The following is a 24027-nucleotide window of genomic DNA, read 5'->3' on the forward strand; positions in this document are numbered from 1 at the left end:
CATGATAATCATGCCATAATTGCATAAATGGGCACATCTTCCCTGATATAATGATATTACAGGCAATAGGGTTTATAGCTGGGTAAGAATGTTGTTGCCTTAATCTCCCCTCCCCCCCCCAGCACTCTATATAATATCTTCTAGCAATGTGAAAGCAAGGCAGCAAGGGAAAGCTTCTAGGCTCAGTTCTAGCTTCATTTCTCTATACCTTGTAACCAAAATATGTGTTGTTTTTGTCCATAGCTTTTGCAAACTAGTTATAGTGACAAGGGTCCTGTATTATTGGGAATCTCTGGTCCATGCAATAGCACATCAAGAGCTATCACTTACCTGCAACCCTTTATCTTCAAGAATAACCTAACAATAATAATCCTAAGAATCCTAGACCAGAAGGATAGCTCCCTTGTAACTCTCTCTCTCTCTCCTTCTAACTCAAAAATTTATTTTTAGGTAGTAAGTTTTATATGCACTTTTCATAGATCCTTAGTTTTGATTAACCTTTTGTACATCCCAGTCTGCCCCACTTCTAACACCCTTTTCTGATTAGACTTTCCACTCCCTAAATTTCTTTTACTTGTTTTTATGTCACCTGTGAAATTCTATATATTCTCCCTTAAAGACTTTCCCGATCTCAATAGTCCTTTTCTGATTTACTTACCTTTACAGATCTTCTATTTTAAACATGAAAACTCTAAATATTTGAAGCTAAGAACCACATATGAGAGAAAATATATGTTTTTTTTATCATTTTGAGCCTAGGTTACTTACCTTGCTCATTATTTTTTCTCTAGTCTCATAAATTCACCTGAAAATTTCCCATTTTCGTTTTCTCTGTAGCTGAGCAAAATTCATCTGTGTATATGCTACACATTTATTATTCATTCAGCAGATTGTGGGAAACTATGCTGATTCTACTTCCTAGCTGGAGAAGGAATAAACGAGGTGTGAAATTATCTCAGGAAAGGAATCTGGAGTGCTTTGGGTGTACGCACAGGAGTGGGATAACCAGGTCATATGGGAATTCTAGTTCTTGCTATTTTCTGAGCCACTGCACTTATGTCCATGATGGCTACTCACAGTATGTAAGAGTTCCTTTGTATCTACATCCTTGCCAACATTTTTTTATCCATTGATTTGTTCATATAGCCATTCTGACTAGGGTGAGTTGGAATCTCATAATAGTCTTAATTTTCATTTCCCTAATGACTAAAAATGTCATTGAGCATTTCTCTAAGTATTTATCAGTCATTTTTAATTTTTTCTTTTGAGGACTCTGTTCAAAGTGATGCCCCCTTTTTGGATTGTGTTGTTTATTTTCTTGATGATCAGTTTTTTGAGTTCTTTATGTATGCCAAATATTAATCATATTAATCCTCTGTCAGAAATATAGCTGGCAAAGATTTTTTTCCTATTCTGTGGGTTTCCTCTTCATTAGACAAATGACTTACTTTGCTGTATAGAAGGTTTTTAGTTTTCTGAGATCTCATTTGTCTACTGTTGGTTTTATAATCTGTGCTACCAGAGTCCTATGACAAACTATTTCTTGTTTCTATTTACGTGGAATACCTTTGCTCATCCTTCCATATTGGGTAGAGTCTATATTTGATAAGGAGGTATGTTTCTCAGAGACAGAAAAATGGTGGATGCTGTTTTCCAATCTCGTCTGCAAGCTTATGCCGTTTGACTGGGGACCTGAAAGAGAAGATAATCAAAGTTATTATTGAAAGATGTGTGTTTGATACATGTCATTTTGTTAATCTTGTAGTGTTTCTTTTCTTGGTCTTCCTCTGCTCAAGTGCTGACCTAACATTGTCTATTTTCCCATCTAGTCTCTTGGATACACTTATTTTTCTCTTCAATCTGAGATATTCCTCCAATATACTCTGTAGGGGTGTCTTGGTGATAGCAAACACTTTTAGTCTGCTTTTATCATGGAAAACTTTTCTTTTCCCTTCAATCATGATCTTAGTGATCATAGTGTCTTAGTGAGCATAGTTGTCTGTGTTGTCATCTGTGGTCTTCCAGAACTTGTAGGACATCACTCTATGTCTTTTAGGCTTAGTCATCATCAAAAACTTGCCATCACCAAAACTGATGGATATTCCTTTCTATGTGATTTGGTGTTTCTCTCTTGAAGCTTTCAATATCCTTTCTCTGTACCTTTAGAGCTTTGACAATTACATGACACGGGGAGTTTCTTTCTGATACTATTTGGATGGTTGGTTTTTGTTCGTTTTTTGTTTGATAGATTGATTTATATGCTTCTTTCATCTTAGTGGTCATCTCTTTCCATGGATTTCAGAATTCTTCTTCTATGAGTCTTTAAAAAACTGTTCTGTTTCTTTAATCTTTATTTCTTTTCCTTTATTTATATCACTGTTTTATATGTTTACACTTTGGGTTATAATTCCTTTCATGGGGAGATGTAAACAACATCTTCCCCTTGGTCCTAATGACAAACTGAGGGATGGTTCTACCAAAGTTCTCTCTTAGGAACCAATGAGCTTCTTGGGCTTCCTCTTAGAGCATATGTGAGAGGTTGCTTGCAGGAATGTGGGTGCTCCGACTCCAACAGGCCACACCTAAAAAGCCTTTACCTAGTAGAGGTGAGGGCTTCCCATAACTGCATAGATGAATCCCCTTCCCTAGTCTCTCCAACCTATACATTCTAGCCCTATCTGAGTCACATGCAATTAAGACAGAGATGTATATAACGGAGTAGGGATCTGATAAATACTCAAATGGTCTCATGACTCTCCCCAACAGTCTATGAGGGATATACACAATCAACAAGCTCAGAGTAGATATTCACTTTGCAAGAGGTACAGCTGAACTACCAAAGATAGAGGTCACTAATTCCAGAGGAAAGTTACTCATAACAGGGCTTTTTATCCCTGAGACTACATGTTCTTGTTCATGTTTAAAACTTATTAATTTATTTAAAACTTATTATTTTATTTGACAGAGTAATCCAATTCTTCTTCCTTGTCTTTAAGTCCTGATAGTCTATCTTCTGCTAGATATATTTTATTAGTGAGTCCACTACACTTTTTAATAGACATGCTGAATATTTCATTTTGAGTTTTATTTTAGTTTGGGATTTCTTCAGTAATTGTATCTCTCTATTGAATTATGTTTTCATATATCCTGAATTTTTCTCATTTTATTAAGCTGTTTGTGTTTTACTGGCTTTCATTTTAAGATTTACTTGTATTCCCTTTGAGCCACTTAAACATTCCCACAGTTGTTCTTTTGAATTAGTTGTCTTGTCATCTAAGTTGCTCTCATTGGGGATAATTAATGTGGGTTTAATCATTTTGGAGGAATCATGTTGTATTGGATTTTGTGTTACTTGGATTTGTGTGTGTGTATATGCGTGTGTGCACGCACATGTGTGATGGGCCTTGGAAATTTGTAGACTGTTCATTGCATCTTTTAGTATAAATATCTGGCCCACTTTCATTGAATGAGCTTTAGGATCCAAAGTTGTTACCACCCTTAAACCACATTGTAGGGTTTTGGAAGAGCTGGGTGGTACTTGAAATTCAATTTTAAGGCCTCCCAGAGCTTATTCATGATGGTTAGCAGAGGTCCTCAGGTGGCAGGTCTTCTACAATACCAGATAATATGATGCCTCATAATGTCTTTTAATGTGATTTACTCTTTTTTTATTTCAAAACATGCAGATCCTACACGAATCATTTTGGCCCCAATTAATGCTGATATCACTGTTGGAGAAAATGCTACAATGCAGTGTGCTGCCTCCTTCGACCCTTCCTTGGATCTCACATTTGTCTGGTCCTTCAATGGCTATGTGATTGATTTTAATAAGGAAATTACGCATATTCATTACCAGAGGAATTATATGGTATGTGTTTTATATTTCATCTTATTAACATCTCAATGATTCTTATGTATCTGCACTAAAACTTCAGTCATGAGCCAGAGAAATAGCTTAGCAGCTAAGTAGACCACCAAATCTCTGGACCTGAGTTTAATTCTTGGAATTCACACAGCAGAAGAAGACCAACTCCCAAAAGTAGCTTTCTGGTGAAATTGTGCCATAGTTTATACACACACACACACACATACACACACACTTAAAAATTCATAAACATAATACTATTTTATAATATTTTAAATTTGGCCTGCAGGCATACACACAGACAGAATATTGTATACATAATAAATATTTTTTTTAAATTTAATGATGTGACATTCATGTGAAAAGCTTCTAATTTTTCTTAGATTAATCATGGTACTCTTAAACATTTGTAAAGGACTAGTATTAATGAGTCTGAGGGTGATATCCTCAAATATTTATTGATTTTTAGGTTTATTTTCCTATTATATGATTTTTGTATTGATATGGACATTACCCGATTAAATTTGTACCAGAGAACCCATCAATTTTACTTTAATGAGAGAAAACATTGAACTTAGTCCATGTTATATTGATTATTTTAAAGTTATTTATTTTACTCTATGGAGGTAATAAATCAATGAAATGTTTGTGTTTCAAGACTTGAACCAGTCTGTGTGGCTTGAAATAGATAAAGTGGTTAATTTTAGGACTTGGAAACTGTACATTCCACAAACTTTGTCATTTAACACAGCACCTAAAGGACAGAGAGAATGCCTAGAAATGATGCAGGGGATTGACCTCCATGGGGACATCACTGGGGGTGTGGACAGTGCTGAGGCCATCAGGGGACAAACTGGTCCCACATGTGCTTCTGTCTCCTCTCTGGAAAGACTCCTTAGGATCTTGTGTATCTGTTTGGCACATGTCCTTAATGACGAAGATGTGTTGAGAATGGGAATTATGTTTGTAGGAGGAGACCAATAAGAGGGCATAGGATGCAGAGAGCAAAGTGGTGGGGGATATAACCAAAGTACAGTAATATATATGTGTGAAATTTTTATTTAACATTTAAATGATAGAAACAAAGTCAATTAGAACAAATGAAAATATGCTGATCTGGTAAGTATGCCTTGAACCTCAGCACTCGGGAAGCTAAATCAAGAGAATCTTAGATTCTTGAGGCTAGAGGCCAGCCTGGACTACATAGTGAGTCCCCGTCTCAAGAAAAACAAACAAACAAACAAAACAGAAGCAAGCATAAAAGGGAAAAAGAAAACACTAACTTCAAAACCAGGTATTAATGTACACACAAGCTTGAACCAACTCAATGGGATATTTCAGAATTTTTACATCACATGTAATCTGAATAAATGTTTATAAATTATAATAACATTATGCTTCAGGTTGACGAGTTGCCTGTACTTCATTTGTCTAGCACTTTTTCTTTAGGTAGAGTAAGACGTTCTTTAACCAGACAGGGACATTTCTGGATAGTTTTGCTGCATTCTGAACTCTCTGAGTGTGCATGTGATGCCCCTGCATGCTCACTGTAGAGTCCAGTTCTTTACTGGCACTGATCAATAATAATAATAAATCAATAGTAAATGTGCAAATTTGGTTTCTGAGTCAAAACTACACTTAAAATTAACAGGGAAGGACTGGAGAGATGGCTCAGAGGTTAAGAGCATTGCCTGCTCTTCCAAAGGTCTTGAGTTCAATTCCCAGCAACCACATGGTGGCTCACAACCATCTGTAATGAAGTCTGGTGCCCTCTTCTGGCCTGCAGACATACAGACAGACAGAATGTTGTGTACATAAAAAAAAGAAAAAGAAAAAAAAATTAGCAGGGAATAACATATGTTATTTTGATCTTATAAGTGAAACTTTTATGATGCTCTTAATATAACTTGTCTATCCTTAGTTAAACTGGAACTACAATCTTTATCATTTTAATAATTCTTTACATTATTTGGTAGTTTTTGAAAGACAAGTCCTCCTCAGTTTTTAATGATTTTAAGGAAATCAATAAGTCTTAATTAGAGAAATGAAGTTTCCAGTTCATTTATTCATTTGGTGTAATAAATTGAATAATTTCTGACCTACCATCTTGGAAGATGACAAGCAGAGCTTGTAATAGCTGCAATAACAAGTAACAGCTGTGGAGCTCACTGCCTTCAAGGCAGTCTATAAAAATAGATCTGGGAGGTAAAAGTTACCCTAATTATGGTGAAACTTCACATTTACAGCCTAGGTACATTCTTTAAAATAATAGTTACTTCGGGTTATTTGACACTAATACCCACTATAACAAAAATTAGGTGAAAAAGGAAAAAATGAGAAAAAGAAATAGAGGAAGGAAATGGTTGCTATGCTAAAGGAAAAAAAATGAGAACACAGATAAGGAATGAGTTGTTGAGACTATGCTCTATCTGCAAAGGATCATCACAGAGGGGGCAGTAAATAGCTGGCCCTGTGCTGGTCTAATGAGTGTTTGCTGGTAGTGAGCCCTGATTGGGATTCTTCACCTCAAGTGGTTCCCATCAGCTAACAGATAAGCCAAAACTGTATTTTCTGGGAAAAATATGGGACAAAACTGAATCACATTAGCAAATGTCCATTATTGGCACTTCAAAAAAAAGACTAAAGAGTTAAATTCATAAAAAAATACAGTCTCAGGATAAGAGTGGCTATTGTAATTAAATAGATCCACTTGTTTTACGTTCCAACCGTTTTTGTAAAGTAAGTGATCGGAGCAATTCTCTTTTGAACCTCCCAAAGTCCAGCAAAGGCTTCTTAGTGTCTTCTGTTCTCAACAAAAAGTCAGTGACAAACCTCACGACTGAATGACATTTAAGTGGAAGTGTCAGAAACACATCTCAGCTATCTTTCAGAGACAGCCCTCATGTCTAGCCCCAGCTTCTGGGTTTGTTGGGAAAACTTCCACCTGAGGCTTAGAGAGTGAAAACACGGGGGCATTGGGGACATCGGTGGGGTGGAAAAGGCACAGAGGGCTGTGGTTCTCTGTTGCTCAAACTTGCACAAGAAAAAAATGTCCCTTTGGCTGTCTCTTAAATAACATTTGACTATTTTTAATTTGGGAGAAGATTCTGATAGAGGGAAAGAATGCTATAGGCTAAGGCAAAAGAAACACTGACAAGCAAAGATGTATACAAACAAAAATTATAATTATGTGACTATATAATTATACAAAAATTCAGATACAGAGTCTAAAATGAGACAATGGCCATTATCATAATGTTTCAATAATTATTGCTTCCAACGACTAATAATAGAAGTGGTAATTACTAAAAATAATCTAGATATAAAATTTAATTTTTATTAAATAAATTTTCATTTCCCATTAAATTTTTTTTTAAAAAGTCATTTAAAAATCAAGCTAGTTTTGATCCCAGCTTGCTATTTCCAGCTTTGACCACTGAGCGGCAGCCGTGCGTAAGGTTTTAGGATTCACGGCCCAGCCTAATTTAAGCACCAACCTTGAAGCGAATGCATGTCATATTTCCCATTACACAGTGAGGTGATACACAATGCTACGTCTCACTGTAATTCTTTTCTTTGTGGAGTCCCATAAGTACTAAGAGGAAAGTCAGTATTGTTCAAGTCATATTTTACCCTAAAATCTTGTTTGATGACCCATTTACACCAATATAATCCACATTAATTTTGTCTTCAGACACTGGTAGCAGCCTTTGCAGTGTAAGGCAAGAAGAGCCTACACAGCGCAGGGTGTAAGTATGAAGTCACTGGTGATCCAAGTCACTGGCTCTAGGTTGTCCAGAGCTATGGAGAAACAGAGCACAGTCAGTAAAGAGGGTTTGAAAAGCATCCTGAGAAAGGTTAGAGTTAAGTTTGAGCAAAGGGAACCAGAGTAGGTCAGTGCAATCCAAAACCAGACTTGGAGATTTGAACCTTTTCCCGCCTGGGGTAAGCATGCTGCACCTAATCACCCTAAGGTTGCTCTTCACTGGCCGTTGTCTGACATACCTGCTGCTGCTTGCTCTTGGGTTTGTTGTTGTTGTTTTGCAATTTCCTGGCAGCAAACAAGTAGAAAAATGTGCTTTGTAGTTAAGCTAGCTTCTTTCAAAAACTGAAACCTCAAAGTGGAGGGGGCACAAGCCCAAGTTGATGCTTAACAAGAAACAATGGTCAGGTCATTAATTATTGGTTGATGATTGCTTCCAGCAATAAGCCTTTGTTCTTTTATATATGTTGGAGAAGCGCATGTGTGTGGAAGGGGTTGTCTAGGGTATGGCTGCATGTACTCATGTATGTGTATGCACGTGTTGTCCAAAGATCTTTGGGTGTCTTTCCTCAGGCTCCATAAACTGTTTTTATTTTATTTTCTTGAGACAATGTCTCTCTCTAGCATGGTGCCTGTAGGTGAGGCTAACCGAGCAGAAAGTTCCAGTGCTGGTTCAGGTATATACCACCATGTTTGCCATTTTTACTTTCTTGAATTTGAGGATTGAACACACACACACAAACACACTAATAAAACTTAGCAGAATTACTTTTCCCAAGAAAATATAATTAAGGACAACAATATACAATAAAGGTAGCAAAGTTGCTCTTATGAAAATGGTGTGTTTGTACATGTGTATGTGTGTGTGTGGGGGGGGGTTACTGAATGGCAAAGAACCCAACCTATTGGGCTTCTCTCATTCCTTCCTTTGGAGATGTTGAGAACTCTGAGGCTAATAGGAACCAATGAAAACCTCATGAATTAGGTCATATCCAAGTTTTCTTTCAACTCTAAAACAAACCCATTGGGTTCAAAGCTTTGGCATATTGCTCCTTCATTTAAAAAAAATGTTTAGCAAGAAACTCAAACAAAATTCTTATTGTGTGTTTTCTTTAAAAATGGGCCAATTGGTCAAAACTGAATTCTCGAGTCATTGGTCCAGTTTCTGTCAGCATTTCCAGGCAACCCCTGTATGATCTCTTAGTAATTACAGCTTCCCTTACATATGGGAGCTTTGGAATGTTTAATGGCATACTTTATAGAATTTTTAATTTTCAAAATTTAGACACAAGTAATTAAAATGTTGCAATATTAAAACCAATATTAATTTAGGTATTGAATATGAGAGAATTAGTGTCAGTTGTATGTGTGAAAATACGCTTTGTGTTTATTAAAGAGAATGAGCTTTTTTTGAGAACTGTCGTAAAACAGTTGCTGAGGTGTTAGTGGCATGGACATCATGATGCCAGAATTCTCAGTGCTCAGCTGTAGACAGAGTGATTCTAGCAGGAAGAAAGACACTAGGCGGTGTGTCAAACCAAACAGTGAGACAAAACAGACACCTTATCAGTTGCTGTGGGGTGTAACTATACTATTTTGCCACTTCACCTGCTTTAAATTTAAAAAGGAAAGCAAGTTAATGTAACATCTGTGAAGAGCAGCTTCTACATAGGAGAGAAGGAAGCTAGACCCGGTTATCAGATATGAAAAGATTGCCTTGGGGTTGATTAAAAGTTGTAGCTTTCCTAAGGGGTTCCAGCTCGGTTTGTATTTGCGCATGCAACATGTTTCAGCAGCTCCAGATGCTCCCACAGGTCCCCAGAGCTCCAGAGGCCCCCCTACAGATCAGAGGCCCCCCCCACAGTCTCAGGGCACTCCAAAGTTCCCCACAGTCTCAGAGGTCCCCCACATCCACAGAGGCAACCACAGATCCAGATTCCCCATAGCTCCAGAGGCTCTCCACAGCTCCAGAGGTTCCCCCACAGTCCCAGAGCCACCCCCCACACACAGCTTGGAGGCCCACCACAGTCCCAGAATCACCCTACAGCCCCAGAGGCATCCCACAATCCTAGAGGCACCCCACAGCTCCAGAGCCCCCCCCCACAGCTCCCCACAGTTCCTACTGAACTGCTGCCACTAGAGCAGCCACAGAGTACCACTATCAGGAGAGGCTGCCTGTAATAGATGTACTTGCTGCTGTTAGAGGAGCCTGTGGATGCTGCTAGCATGTGAGGCTCTATGGTGTGTCTGATGTAGCTGCTCTCAAGCAAAGGAAAGTCTTGCTTCAATTATAGCACATTTATTAGACCTATTTAATACTTTCTGTTTGTGTTCACCAAGCGCATGCTTTATAAGACATGCCTTTTTGCAGCCTTGTCAATTTCAAAGGAACAAAGCATGCTTTGTATTGATCATGTTGCTTTTCTTGCACGTTCTTTGGGTTGATTTGTTCATATATGTTAGTAATAGTTCAATTTTTATTTATTGCAATAATTATTTTACAGTTAGTGTATAGTGGAGGAGGAAGTAAGGAATGGGCATTTATATGTTGTGAGTCTTTTGACTTAAAACTTGGGAGACTTCTGTGGTCAACCACATATACACGCTGGAATATCCCCCGAACTTTGCTATCACAATTTCCAGGATGTGATTCAACTCTCCTCATCTGAAGGGAAGAAACTGTGATGCAGCCAAGCTGTGGCTTTTAGTGAAAATAAGTGAACATTTGCATCTAATTTGTGGCGAGAATGTGCTGAGACCCGTGATCTTCACTTGCTTTGTAAGCGTTCTATCAACCGCAGAGAGCCCCGGCCTCTCCTGAGGATGGAAAGTGTTAGCTGCCTGTGTAAAAATGTCAGAACCTATTTCACACACACACTAGAAAGGATATGGAGATTTCCCCTCCGCTTTCCTCCTGTGGGGTTTCAGCAACATGCCTTCACCAGATATAGAGCAATGAGTCTGTGTTTTGTGTTTTGACGTTCTTGCAATTCTTGCATGAGCCTGTCACTGCCTACTCAGGATCTAATATTTAAGACAGAGTTGGTTCTTAATTGGCTTCAATTTAAGCTTCTACTAGGCATGGGGGTTTGTGACTGGGATCAAATGAGCCAGAACATTAGTAGCTTTGACTCTCCACCTCCTCAGCCATGTAAAGGGCACACATCCAAATGTTTGAAGATGTGTGCAGAAGAGAACTCAGCATGCGGTAGAATCTACGGCCAAGCAGAAGACATATGTATGTTCTTAACACTGGGAAGAGTCTTGAACAAGACCCAAATCCTTGTGTAGATTATAATTTGATGACAAGTTACATTACAGTAGAATCACCATCCATTTGGATAGTTCTGTAAGATTTTATCATCTTCGTAAGATGAACTGTGGGACATCTTGAATTTGGTCAATTTTCTCAGCTTTGTAAAGCTAAGCTAACAGTTCTCAGTCATGAAACCTTTATTTACCCTCATTGATATCACTAAAATACTTAAAGGCTGACGTTTTTATTTAAAAGTACCAAGAACCAAGTAACAGTATATGAACTGAACAAGATATTCGTGTGTGTGTGTGTGTGTGTGTAAATACACATGTGCACACAATAGCAATTAGTGATAAAAAATAATTTGAAGGAGAATGGGAGGGGTACCTGAAAGGGTTTAGAGGGAAGAAAAGAAGGGGAAATATTATAATATAATATTCTCAAAAATAAAAAATAAAAAGCTACTGATCAACTAAGTCCATCATTGGCTTCTCTTCAGTGTTGCTAACTGACAGAATGCCAAAGACACCAGAGTCCAAAAGGCCTGAAGTTCTGTTTCTTTAGTTTCCAACTGGAAAGCTGAGGCTGGAGCAGAAGTTGAACATGTACTTGTCAGGTCTGTCACAGATGCTTCCTCATAGGAGAAAGCAATATACCTCCATATCCTAAATGCTGTGTGGTTCATGGAAACGCACTGACTGACCAGTCGCTGGTTTTGCCCATAGCTCGATGCCAACGGGGAGCTTCTCATCCGCAACGCCCAGCTGAAACATGCCGGAAGGTACACCTGCACGGCACAGACCATCGTGGACAATTCTTCCGCTTCCGCTGACCTTGTTGTGCGAGGTAAGAGTTGCCAATGATTCAGATGAAAACAAACCCCAAAATGTATTCGACATTTGTAATTCGAACAGTCTTCTGGTCACCCTGGATATCCAGATGCTCATGTGTTTACAGTACGACTCTGTGTTGCAGATGTGTTTCTGGTTTCCTCCCCACAGCTCGGGACGGCTTTCCCTAGACAAGTAGTAAAAGCACTCATTCTGTTTGTGCCACTGACCATGTGTCTTCTAGAAAGTCACACCACAAGTCTCTTACTGACTGTGTTTAAAGCTAAAACACTCACTAAGCTCCATGTTTCCTTCTAATGCTTCTCAGTGCGTGATACAATACAATCAGCTTTTTACTTCAATTGGGGAAAAATTGAGGGCATTACTTACCTTAACCACAAATGTGATCTATTTGTTATTGTTGTCTTAGAACTTAAATGTGGATTGATGCATTACCATGTCGCTGTTTACTGCTTGTTTTCTACTACTGCTTTTGCTGGCGTAGGTGATGTAAACGAGAATGTGATGAACTAAGAGTGTATGGCAAACGCCATCCCTTTGCCCCTCAGCTGTGGAGGAGAATGACTTGGAATGAGAGCTAGCTGGGAACTGTTCTCCACTTGTTCACTGCCTGCACAAGGAAGGCATTCCTCTTAGCTCAGTTCCAAAGACATTCCAGGGGTTGGCTGCAGACTCTTCACCTTAATGTCTTCCCATTTCCTGTAACCATCTCCAAATACCCAGCAGCTCACAAAATGCTTTAGTATTTCCATATGTATTCTTTGACCCAGTATTCTTTTAATGTTCTTTCTATGTCATTTGTTGCCCAAATTTTATCACCCTTCAAAGCCTGCTCAAGTATTCGTCTAGGATTTTTCTGGTGACTCACATATTAGTTCTTCTCTGAGCCTTTAGAATTTCTATCCCTTCATATTAACTTGTGTATAACTTATTATTGTCTACTATAAAAATCTTGTGCATTTTGACTAATATTTAGTAAGTCACATAAGCCTGTGAAATTTTTATGACTACTTTTTTCTTAATTTTTTAAAATTTTTGCACTTACTATCTTTTAACATTTGAACATTATTTAAGTGCTTATTTTTATGACAATTTTTGAAAATGAGATAAATACTTAGTAAATAAAATATTTGGGGCTTGTACAAGTGAATTCCTCACAGGCTCATACCCATCTGAATTCCCCTCTGGAACAGCAAAAACAAAGATTGAACCCTTGACCAACAGCAGGCAATGCTGAAAATCCTTCAGTCTTGTGTAGGGGTAGCAAGGACCTGACTGAAATTTCTTTATCCAGATGAGCTCGTTTATCCATTCCGCAGACCATTTACTACAAGTTAATTAAGAAAACTCCATTACACAGTTCCAGGTTACAGAACTTCTCGTGAGTTCAGCCTCTCCATTCCCAGTAAACTGTTACTTGAGGCACTGACCACCTTCACAAGTCATCTAAGCAGACACTAGCTACAAGTCCATTTTTGACAGGACCTTAAGTGGGGATCTTACTAGAATCACTTAACGTATTTTAAGAAAAAGAATCAGTGCTACCAGAGGGTTCATGTAGCAATGCATGAACATCCATGTTCTCAGAATCATAAGATCATTATGGTGATATTGGCATACATAATAGAAGGCGTTTTATGTACACAAGCTTAGTAATTAATAATAATCCATTGTTTATATCTTTACAGAGACAAAACTAATTTTAGAAAGATGCTATACTAGGTAATATGTGGAAATTTAAAAAAGAAACATTTTGTATGGCAATTTTGGGTTCTAGGGAGAAAGGTGCCTGGCAAGAGTCTAGCAGGTGCACTCAGGAGATGCACAGTGCAGCATTTCAGGTCCTGGCAGTGGTGGGTGCTGCACAGGGGAATGGATGTCTTCTCCATGAAATCTGCTCAGTCAAAGACTCTCCAATACTAGAAAGGTGTCCATTATGTGTAACCAGTAGACAGACTAAGTTCTCCAGAGTTTATGTATGTCACAGACTCTCGAACACTAGAAAGGTGTCTGTTATGTGTAACCAGTAGACAGAGCTGATGTATGTCACAGTGCGCACACTACAGAACTTCTAAATGTCTCATACATTTGGAATAACGGCTGAAGGGATAAACAATTCTCGATATTGTGTCTGATAAATAATGTTCTTAGTAACATATCCATCTAATTGTACTTTTGCATCTAGTTCAGGAAGTCATTAGCTGTGTAATTATTTATTTTATGGTAAAGAACAAAAAATTAATAAGCTTCATGTAATGAAACCAAAAGCATGCTTAGAATATAAATTTGAGTCAGGCATGGTGGCACATCTCTTTATTCTCAGAAGAGTGGGGGCAGAGGCAGGAAGAACTCTGTGAGTTCCAGCTTGTCTTCGTCTACATAGACTGTAAGTTGCAATTGGAACACCAGTGTGAATCCCATTTATTATTTGTTAATAACAAACACCCATTTCTCAAAACACAATGGAGTGTATAGCAGCCCACTCTTACCTGAAGTTTTTCTTTCTAGGCTTTCAGCTAGTCAAGGTCAATAACAATCTAAATATATTAAATGGGTCACTTCAGATACAAGTAATTCATGGTCTTTAAGTAGTATACTCTTGTGTGTGGTACGATGAAACCACATGCATCCCACTCCATCCTGCCCGGAATGTGTGAGTCATTCTCTGATCAGTGCATCATGTTTTATAGCTGCTCTTCTCAACCTGGAGGTTGCAACCCCTTTGGGAGTGGAATGACCCTGTTACAGGGATCATGTAGGACCATCAGAGAACAGGTTGTTACACTAAAAATCACAATGGTAGCAAAATTAGAGTTCCGAAGTGGCAATGAAAATAATTTTACAGTTGGGGTTCATCACAACATGAGGAGCTATATTAAGGAATCACAGCATTAGGAAGGGTGAGAATCACTGTTGTATAGCCTGCCCACTTGATAGTTGCTTAGTAGCCATTTGTTGTATTCAAATAACCTTTATCCCACTTAATAATGATTCCAAATCACAAAGTTTTATTACACCATAGCTTCATAATTTTGCATAAGTTATTAATCTCTTCATGTATTAGCTTGAAGAAAATGAATGCAGATCTGAAAATGTTAGTGGCCCACAACTTGTGTGCATGTATGTGGGTGTGCATTTGTATGTTCATGTAATTTTAATGAAGGAGTGGGCACATGCATGAAGCTTCATGAAAGTAGCATCTACCAGAAAATAGAGCATGCCTTTTATTGTTATTGTAAATTAATTAAGAATGGACACAATTAATTAAATCTAAATACCTTTTTATGGGTCTGTTTTCTAATGTAATACCTCAATACCTGAGCTAGGATAGTGTATAAAGAAAGGAGGCTTATATACATCATAGTTTATGAGGTTGGAAGCCCCACACTGTCACTGGCTCAGCCCTGCTGGGCAGTGAAGGACATTTATAACACAGAAAGGTCACAACACATCTCACTCAGGTGTGTGTGTGACTCATACCATGAGACTGTTATCAAAACAAACAGAAAGAAGCACCCTCCGTGACCTAATACCTCCTGATAGGCTCTATTTTGAAAAGGTTCCACCATTGGGAAACCAAACTTCTCACAGGTAAAGTCTCAGGGAACAATCCAAACTGTATGCAAACCTAAGCAGTTTCTAAAGAAACAGTACAGGAGAGTGTAACGGGAGCTATTGCGTGGGACATCCTGCTTAGAGGAGCTAATCTTCTGCATGTTGGTGAAGTCTAAGGAATTAGGGAAAAGGCAGCACTGTTGACTGAAAACAACTCTTCAAAATGGCACCAGTGTTTAGGCAGAAGACATCGTCTGTTAAAAGAACAAACTTGAATGTATTTAAACACGAATTCTGTATAAAGTGGCTTAAAGAAGACAAGAGAAATGATTGTGCAGAACCTGATCCACCAGTTCTACTCAAGCTGGAAACTGGGGCTCGCACAGACCTAGACCTTTTACTCCCCCCAAGCTGTCTTTTCTATCACTTCTGTCATCCATGTTGGAAATATTCCTGCAATGTTTATGCCTCATAGCTATTAGCTCTACAAGAGGCTTTGCACTTCAGGCAGTATGCTTCGAGAATTTCAGTACACAAAATTCAAGACGTGGATAAAACCCTGGCAAAAAGAAAAGACGATTCTCCCTAATCCAGAGAGTCTTACACTCAGCTCTCTCATGATCCCAACAAACTGATAAATAAAGTATGAAATTATGTAAAGGATACACCAAGTAGCCAAGGAAGCATGTGGCGATAAGAGATTCAAGAGGAGAAAATGAAAACAACACAACTCCTGCCAACATTCAGAGGAGAGTTATTAAAGTACGACTTAAAATAATCATGCTGAAATTGGGAAATTATTCAGAGTCAAAATGGTGTTAAAAAACTATAAAAATTCAGGAGTTAAGAGGGAGAAGAAATGCCTTTAAGTAGTATAGATGCACAGTTGTTGAAAACAGAAATCCCATAGATAACACCTCGGTGACAGACAAGGGTTGGATCAGAAAGCTGGAAGTCACAATTGAAAAAATCATATTTCATCATAAAGAATAAAAATTAGACATTAAAAAAAGATAAAGACATTGAATATGTAGCTGAGCCTGTGGCATGGACCTCTGGGCTTTGCTACTTGAGGATCTGAGGCAGGAGAATGACTTATATGAGAACTTTGACACTAGCCTTTCAAATATTGCTAGATCCAATGCAAAATATTTGGAAAAGACACTGAGAATATAGCAAGAAATTCTTGTTTTCCAGTAGAATTAATAGGAAAAAATAAACGAAAGAGGAGAGAATCACATTCCAAGACAGGATGTAGACAAATTTGGGAAGGTCAGGGACAAACAGGATCCCTTCTGTTCAAGAATCACAAAAAATAAGTAAAAATAAAACTTCAGGAAACCAAAAGTGAATACAGTGTTATACAAGCAATCCCAGTGAAAAGGATCTTCTTCACAAAGATGCAATGGTACATGAACAGTATGTTATTTGGTAGCAATAGTAACAAGATGACCAGGATGCTGGCCCACGTGATGGCCCCCAGTGACTCTTGTTTCTGGCTCAGCAACCTGAATATAACCTCTGTTGGCTTGTTTACTCTGTGGGTCAGCAGAAGTGATGCTTCAAGATCAGTGATGAACAATATTGCTCCAGTTCCGCGGCCTGAGAACTGAAGGCTGCCATATCAGAAGCAGATATCAATGGCCCCATGGAGAAGTCCACAGGAGGAGGGAATGTGCTTCCCCCATGCCATGAGCTGATTTACCAGTGATTGGAGGGAGATATCGAGGACATGTGACTCTTGCTGGTACCTTGATTGTAGCGTTCAGCTACCAAGAGAAACTGATCAAGAACCACTCAGCTCAGGCATTACAGAATGATTCATCCACCCACTGACACTATGAGAGATAGTAGTGCTTCTTGTCTTAAAGCTGCTGGTTTTGGGGATAATTTGTTATGTAACAATATAGGGCTAATACAATCATGGATTATTCTCATCAATGTGCTGAAAGAAGGATAGCCATTCTCTACATGCTTGTCTACACAATGAGGAACAAGATATATCAGGACAATTACAAACAGCTCCTTGCCCATGAAACCAAATGACTCAATATGAAACCGGACAAAAGATGTGAGCAGACATCTCACTGATGAGAGAATACAGAAACTGTAAATAAACACATCAAGTGTCCCACATGATGAGCCATTAGGAAAACACAAATCGGAAATCCAGGGAAATGCCACTGCAGACTCATTAAAAAGGCTACAATTTAAAAATAATGCAAACCGACTCATTCACATCTGAGTGAAGTAATTTCCGAGGGAGCAGCCATGCTGAAAATAGTGGCTCTGAGCATATGGCTGTGCTACCTTGGGATCTGGCCTCTGCACTCAAGGTGTCTATCCCACAGACATAAAAATTTATGCAATAAATATGTATATTTATAATAAAAATGACAAGTATCAAAAGTGAAACACATAGATACACAAAATATGAATGAGATGCTCATAATGTCTTCATTTAAAATACTAAAACCTGAAAACAACTTAAGTGCCATTCAGTAGTTGAATGGTTAAAGAAATTCAGTGGAATATGGCTCAACCATCATAACTATGTAGTGACTGCGTTTATCTTAAGGGATTTGTACTGGTTAATTCACATTCTCAGAGTAAGTATATTCACGTTTTCAATGGGCAGGTAACCGGTCCCGGCTTTGTTGATTGCAGTTGGTGACCTTATGGTGAATCAGTATGCCAGGGGGCATGATCACCTCAGGGAGCACGGGGGGGGGGGGCAACCTGCACCTCTCATGGCAAGTGGGAACAAAGCGACATGGGGCTGAGGCCTCTATGCCCCTCCGGGTCTGCATAGGCACCAGCATTCCCTGGTTTTTCAGCTTGTTTTATCCTTTTTATGCAGTGCAGAGCCTCATTCCACAGGACGGTGCAGCCTTCAGTTAAGGTGAAACTTCCCACCTCAATGGCCTAAGCTAAATAAGTCTCCTGTCAGGAAAGTCTAGAGGCTCTTGAATACCAGGTGATGCTAGGTCTTGCCAACTGGACAGCCAAAATAAACCATTAGATTATTGGTCAATAAAAGGTTAAGTTGCCAACTTCTGAGTTATTTAGGATTCCAAATGGAAAATCAGGGATCTTGTATATCAGTGAATGCAATAGGGCTCAAAAAAAAAATCTTTTAAATTTTGTAGAATTCTTTGAGGTAGGTCAAAAATTAAATTTCTGTAGAATTTGTCATAAATATTCAATTATTTTATAGAGCCCTTACATCTGACTTATATTATTGAATAATAAACTAGGCTGAAATTCTTTCAAAGGAACCTCACGTCATTTTATTCCTCAGAAAGTTGGGGAGAACAGGCACCAAGGTTTCATGTAACACATATGTCAAATGAGGAGTGCAGGTATAAATGCAACTTCCTAAGACACACATACACACACATATAAAACACACACATTACACACACACCACACATACCACATACACACACATCACACTTTTCGCACACATGCACACACACTCACACACAAACACACACAGAGCATGGACAGAGACCTAGGTAAGAGATAAATATGTAAAGGCAAAAGGATCAATGTCCAGCTTGAATGAAACTAAAGAGGTAGCTTTTTGCAATATCTGGGCCAGAAAATACACATTTCACCTCAGATTCTTGGATGACAGCCTGAGTTTTCCACTTGCTCTGGCCAAGGCAATCTTGCCACAGAGACAGACTGGAGGTGCTGGCTCATCAGCCTTGCAGCACAGAGACAGCAAAATGGCTCTTGCTGCCCACACTGGCTGAAAAAAGGACCAACTAGGCGCCATTCAGAAGCATTTTGGCCCAACTCCACACTAAACCACAGCTACACTGGCTATTAATAGCGAATCTGGCCCAGAAATTAAGCATTTCCCTTTCTTCTGAGAATCAACTAATTCAGGTCAAGAAAATGCTGTTAAGAGCATCTCTCCATAGCGGTTCCTACTAAAGCTGAACATTGGAAATGAGTATAGGTCTGGTCAGAATAAGCATAGGATGTAGAAAATGGCTGGCTGTTTAAAATTAGAACTTACTGTCCTGTTTAATATGTTCTTAAAACTCAATGAAAAACTTTCCCAAGCACTACTGTGATTTAAACTGCATTAGCTGTGAAATTATGTTTTTCAGTGTAAGTTGAAGAAAAATGACTTACTTTCAGTGTCTGTCTTTGAGAAACTGGCCAGATTTTGATGAAAGGAATTTCTCATTACTCTGTAGATCTGTGTGCACAACTTCCTTTAAAAAATAATTGAGGACTAGAAAAATTGAAGCAGTCAAGAACCTCGAGGGCCTGTGACTGTTCAATGTCCATTGTAGTGCTAAGACACATTTTGTTTCTATGTGTGTGTCCTCACTGGACAGTAATGCCGAATTAAATTGAGGATCATGCAAATTATATCCATTTTAGAGCACGCACAGATAATGAATGGCACCTAAAAGTCTTGCAGGTAAATAAAGATCAAATGGATCGTCTTTAGAAGATAATTTGAATTATACTGAAGAATCATTGATTTTGCAACTCAATCTTTATATTATGATGGTATAGACTAGCAATATCAGACAAAAGCTATATATATATATTTATGTATATACATAATTTAATGTATATGATTCCATGCTATATTGTGAAGGATACATTGAAAGACCCCTGATATTGGAAGACTCTCACTCAAGCCTCGGAATAACGCGACCCCCCCAGTAACTCACGAGAGACCGTCCTTGCTGCAATCACACGAGGTTTAATGACAAGACGACAAGACAGGAACCAGTGCACTGGGGCCGCGACTCATAACCCACACAGGGGAAGAGTTTGACCTCGAGTGACTGGGAGAAGTAGTTTTTATAGGAAGAAACCACGCAGCCCAGTAATCCAGTAATCCGAAAGGGGGGCAGGAAGGGTGTCACAGAAAATTCTGAAAATTCCAGTGATGATTACAAGGGGGCAACTCCCTGCCTCTCAAGATCATTCTCAAGGTTGTAATCAGCTAGTTCCTATACCAATGATAATTACTAGGGGGTGATAATTACTAGGGGGTGATAATTACTAGGGAGAATCTCCCTGTTTCTCAAGATTACTCTCAAGATTACAATCTACCTTTATCTTCAGGTAGTTCCTGAAACCCTGAAATTGGCTAATCCTAGATTTCTGATTCTTCTCTTCCTGCTAGATTTTTGGCTCTGTTTTCCTGCTAGGGGGATCTGGATTTATCCAGGTCTTTCAACATTATGCACTATGTAGCAGATGCTATGACAATGTAGGCACTTAGTAGAAGAGCAAGGTTTGAGTCAAGACAATCTGATGCCAATGATCCATATAGATTGACTATTGTAATGCAAAATAATGGAACACTGATTCAAATACAGTTAGTGAGATAAGCAGTCAACATGGAAACTCAGATGAAGGCCCTTTTCTATTTTTTTTAATGTTACTTCTATAGAAAGTCACCAAATAGATTTGACAGCTCTATTACTGCCCATAGTGTGTGCATAGTTGGACTAATAACAAAGAAAAATTCTGCTAACTTACATTACATTTTCCAGTTATGTAGCTTAATGCTACATAACATAAATACAATAGCAAAAATAGTAAATATACTACATCAGGTAGTGTTGCTGCTTCATTTTGTAATCTTCTCTTTGGCCCCCAAACATTTCACTTGAATATTGATCTCTGTTTTCCTGTAGCCTTTGTTTTGTGTTACTAACACATGCTTCACATAGTTTGAAGTCATGAGGCTGAGAAGGTTGATCTGGAGGTGAGAGCACACACTATACTTGTAGAGGACCTGCCTTTGATTCTCAGCATTCATGTTAGTTGACTCTTAACATCTTATTATTCCAATTCTAGGGAATCTGACATCTCTGGTCTCCTCAGACAGCATCGCTAATGCAAATAACCACACACAGACATGCACATAGTCATGGAATAAAAAAGAATAATTCTTGAAGAATAAACATTCAAAGTGAGTGAGGGTGATACCTCCATTGGTAAAGGGCCTAAGAATCTAAGTTCGGTCTCCAGAACATAGATTTAGAAATGCAAGGGTGGTGGATTATATTTGTTATCTCAAAGTCATGGAGTCTCAGAGGTGGGTCCCAGGGGTTCACTGGTAAGTCTGCATAGCCCAGTTTGTGAGTTCGGGGCCAGTGAGAGAATCTATCTCAGAAGAAAATGTGCCCTCTACACACACACACACACACACACACACACACACACATACACACACACACAATCTTTTTAAATGTTTCAAATTACAAAGGACAAACATTTCCTGCATGCTCTTTACAAACTTTCTGTTATGGGTAGCACTGGGATTACTAATCTCATTTCATCGACAAGAGGAATTTTAGAAAACTTTCTCAACTGTCACAGTATAGCACCACCAGAACATGGCGGATGCTGATGTTCCAAATTAAAATATTGAATTCACCTTTCTCTCCTTTATATTTAATGAACAAATAAACAAATTAGAGAATGGACTTTTGAAATGTTAATCTCTAGCAATTTTGGAACACATTCTTTATATAAATTTGATCAAATTATTCTCCCAAGTGCCACCAGTTATTAATAATACCAAATTAAGATAAATAGTTCGGTATTAGGTTATTTAAAATGATAATTCCATTAACATCATCACTTTTCCACTTATTTTATTGAACAAAAGATGACAAAAGAATCAGCTTTACTGTAGAAAATTATCCATGGGAAATTTTGCTTATGTAAAATCCCTCTCAAGCAGAACCATTTTCTTTTGTGGCGCCTGCCACACTTAGTTTTGAGAAAGTGCATTTCTGTCCTGGGGATGCCATGGGCATGCTGGCTTTCACCTGCCCCCAGGTGCTCCCCCCCGGCATACTGGCCCTGACTCTGGTAAAATAGGGATCTCCCATTGCTTTCTAGGAACACAAAATCAGGGAGGACGCCTGGACAAAGCTGTTACCTGCTCACAATATGTGAAGCTGCAATGATTAGTTTAATGCTTTGGTTCCTATCGCTCTATTAACTGTTCCTGGGATTAAGCATATTGTACTCTGAGGGAAAGGAGGAGTGTTTAAAGATTGGAGAAGTGAGTCTAGAATTTCTCTTGATGCCTACAAAGGCAGCCTTTTCACTTCCAGTGTCCCCCACTTTCTCTCAAAGTGGTTTTATGATCCCACTGTGTGAAGTCCACTTTAGCGCTATGATTTCTCATTAGGTAAGGACAGGAAGACAGTTCTGACACGTTTCCCTGTCAGAGAGCTTTTCCATTATGAGGACTTACTGTTTTCTATATTCTCACAGGTAACAGCAAATTCTAACAGAAACCCCGAATTACTCTTTCCCAAGAAATAAACCGCTTCAGTTGCTAATTGCCCAGGGCTTTCTGTCAGCAACAGCCACACTGTGGCTCAGGACATAAAGGACTTTTGTAGACCTTCCTCAGTTTATTCCCGGAGCAGCACCCTGTGTTCCAAAGGGCATTGGAATCCTTAAGAAAGTAACCATATTGCAGGGAAAACTTGAAATCCACACAATTCCTAGGAAATGCACCTAGTTATAAGATGTGTATTATTTCTAGAAAAAAATATATTCCTTGTGAAAATGCACCCAGCACAAACTTCCTGAAGGATGAGTGTGCGATGGGGAGGGAACAGGAGAGCAGCAGGTGTCCTGTTAAGGTCAGGTAAAGGAATGGGGCTTGGGTCTTCTATTGCACTACTCCTTTGACAGCCAAAATATAGCAGCGAATAATGTGCTGGGTTTATTTTTGCTTCTATAAAAGTTAGAAGAAAGGTTTCAAGTGTTTGCTCCATCAGGAAATGGTAAATGTGTGCAGAGATTCATATACTTACCTTCTTGCAAGCATGATGTCATATATGCACGTGGTGCATGGTAGCCCATAAATACATAGATTTTTACAGATTGGGTATAACAATGGATAAAGTGTGCACATCTAATGAATTCTCAATACTTACTAAGAATTTGCTTGTGATAAACCAGAGGATAGGAGCCCTCTGTGAATATTGAAGAATTTGGGTTCTGGGGACCTAAAGAACATGCCTCTAAGTAGCAGCTCCCAGCATTCCTAGTGTCTCTCAAGGAGAGAAAGCTTTATCTCTGTCTCAAGAATTTCTCCAAGTTTGGAGACTGTTGTCGATCTAAATTGTTAGGTTCCTCTGGGTCTTGGATTTAAACAACCTACAAGAACACCAAGGCATCTCAATGTGGAGGATACGTCCTATGTGACTGGCTCCAGCCCCTCTCTCTCGACACTTCTCACCTCAAATCCCAGAGAAGCAACTCTGCAATGGTACAGGACGCCAAAGCCTTTTTCTAATTATATAGTTTCATTAACATATACATAAAGCTTGGTGTTCAGTGATGGGAATGCTCTGGCCTTCAGCATCAGGCAAATAGGTATTAGTATTCATTGCTTCCACTGAGAATAAGAGATCTCAGGCTGCCCAGTCAGTGAGCATCCGGTGCTAAATTTACAAAGGGGAATACTAGTATACATTTTTATGGACATACTTCTCTTAGAATTTAAATCTAAAATATTTCTTTCTTCTTTCTTTTTCTTTTGTAATTACACGTCTTCAGCACATATCTGTTAATAAGTAGACCTGAACTGGGCAGAATGAAATTTAGAATCCAGAAGTTCCAACTTTCTTTGCTCCTTTTTCTTTCTTTTTTTTTTTGTTTTTGTTTTCTTCTGTTATCTTTCTTTGTGTGTGTGTGTGTGTGTGTGTGTGGAGGGGGG

General features: G+C 38.7%; 1 protein-coding gene across 4 annotated transcripts in view; it reads left to right on the forward strand.

Moving 5' to 3' along the window:
• The window catches only part of Cntn1 (contactin 1), a 304667-nt gene that overhangs the window by 210402 nt on the left and 70238 nt on the right, over window positions 1-24027 (forward strand). For all 4 annotated transcript variants that reach the window (XM_048444803.3, XM_085678791.2, XM_087899195.1 and 1 more), the window contains 2 exons: window positions 3687-3868; window positions 11610-11730. In XM_048444803.3, coding sequence (XP_048300760.1) covers window positions 3687-3868; window positions 11610-11730 — 303 coding nt within the window. The remainder of the gene's footprint in view (window positions 1-3686; window positions 3869-11609; window positions 11731-24027) is intronic.

This window comes from Myodes glareolus, chromosome 19 (assembly GCF_982192425.1).
Source record: "Myodes glareolus chromosome 19, mMyoGla1.1, whole genome shotgun sequence".
Taxonomy (NCBI): Eukaryota; Metazoa; Chordata; class Mammalia; order Rodentia; family Cricetidae; genus Myodes; species Myodes glareolus.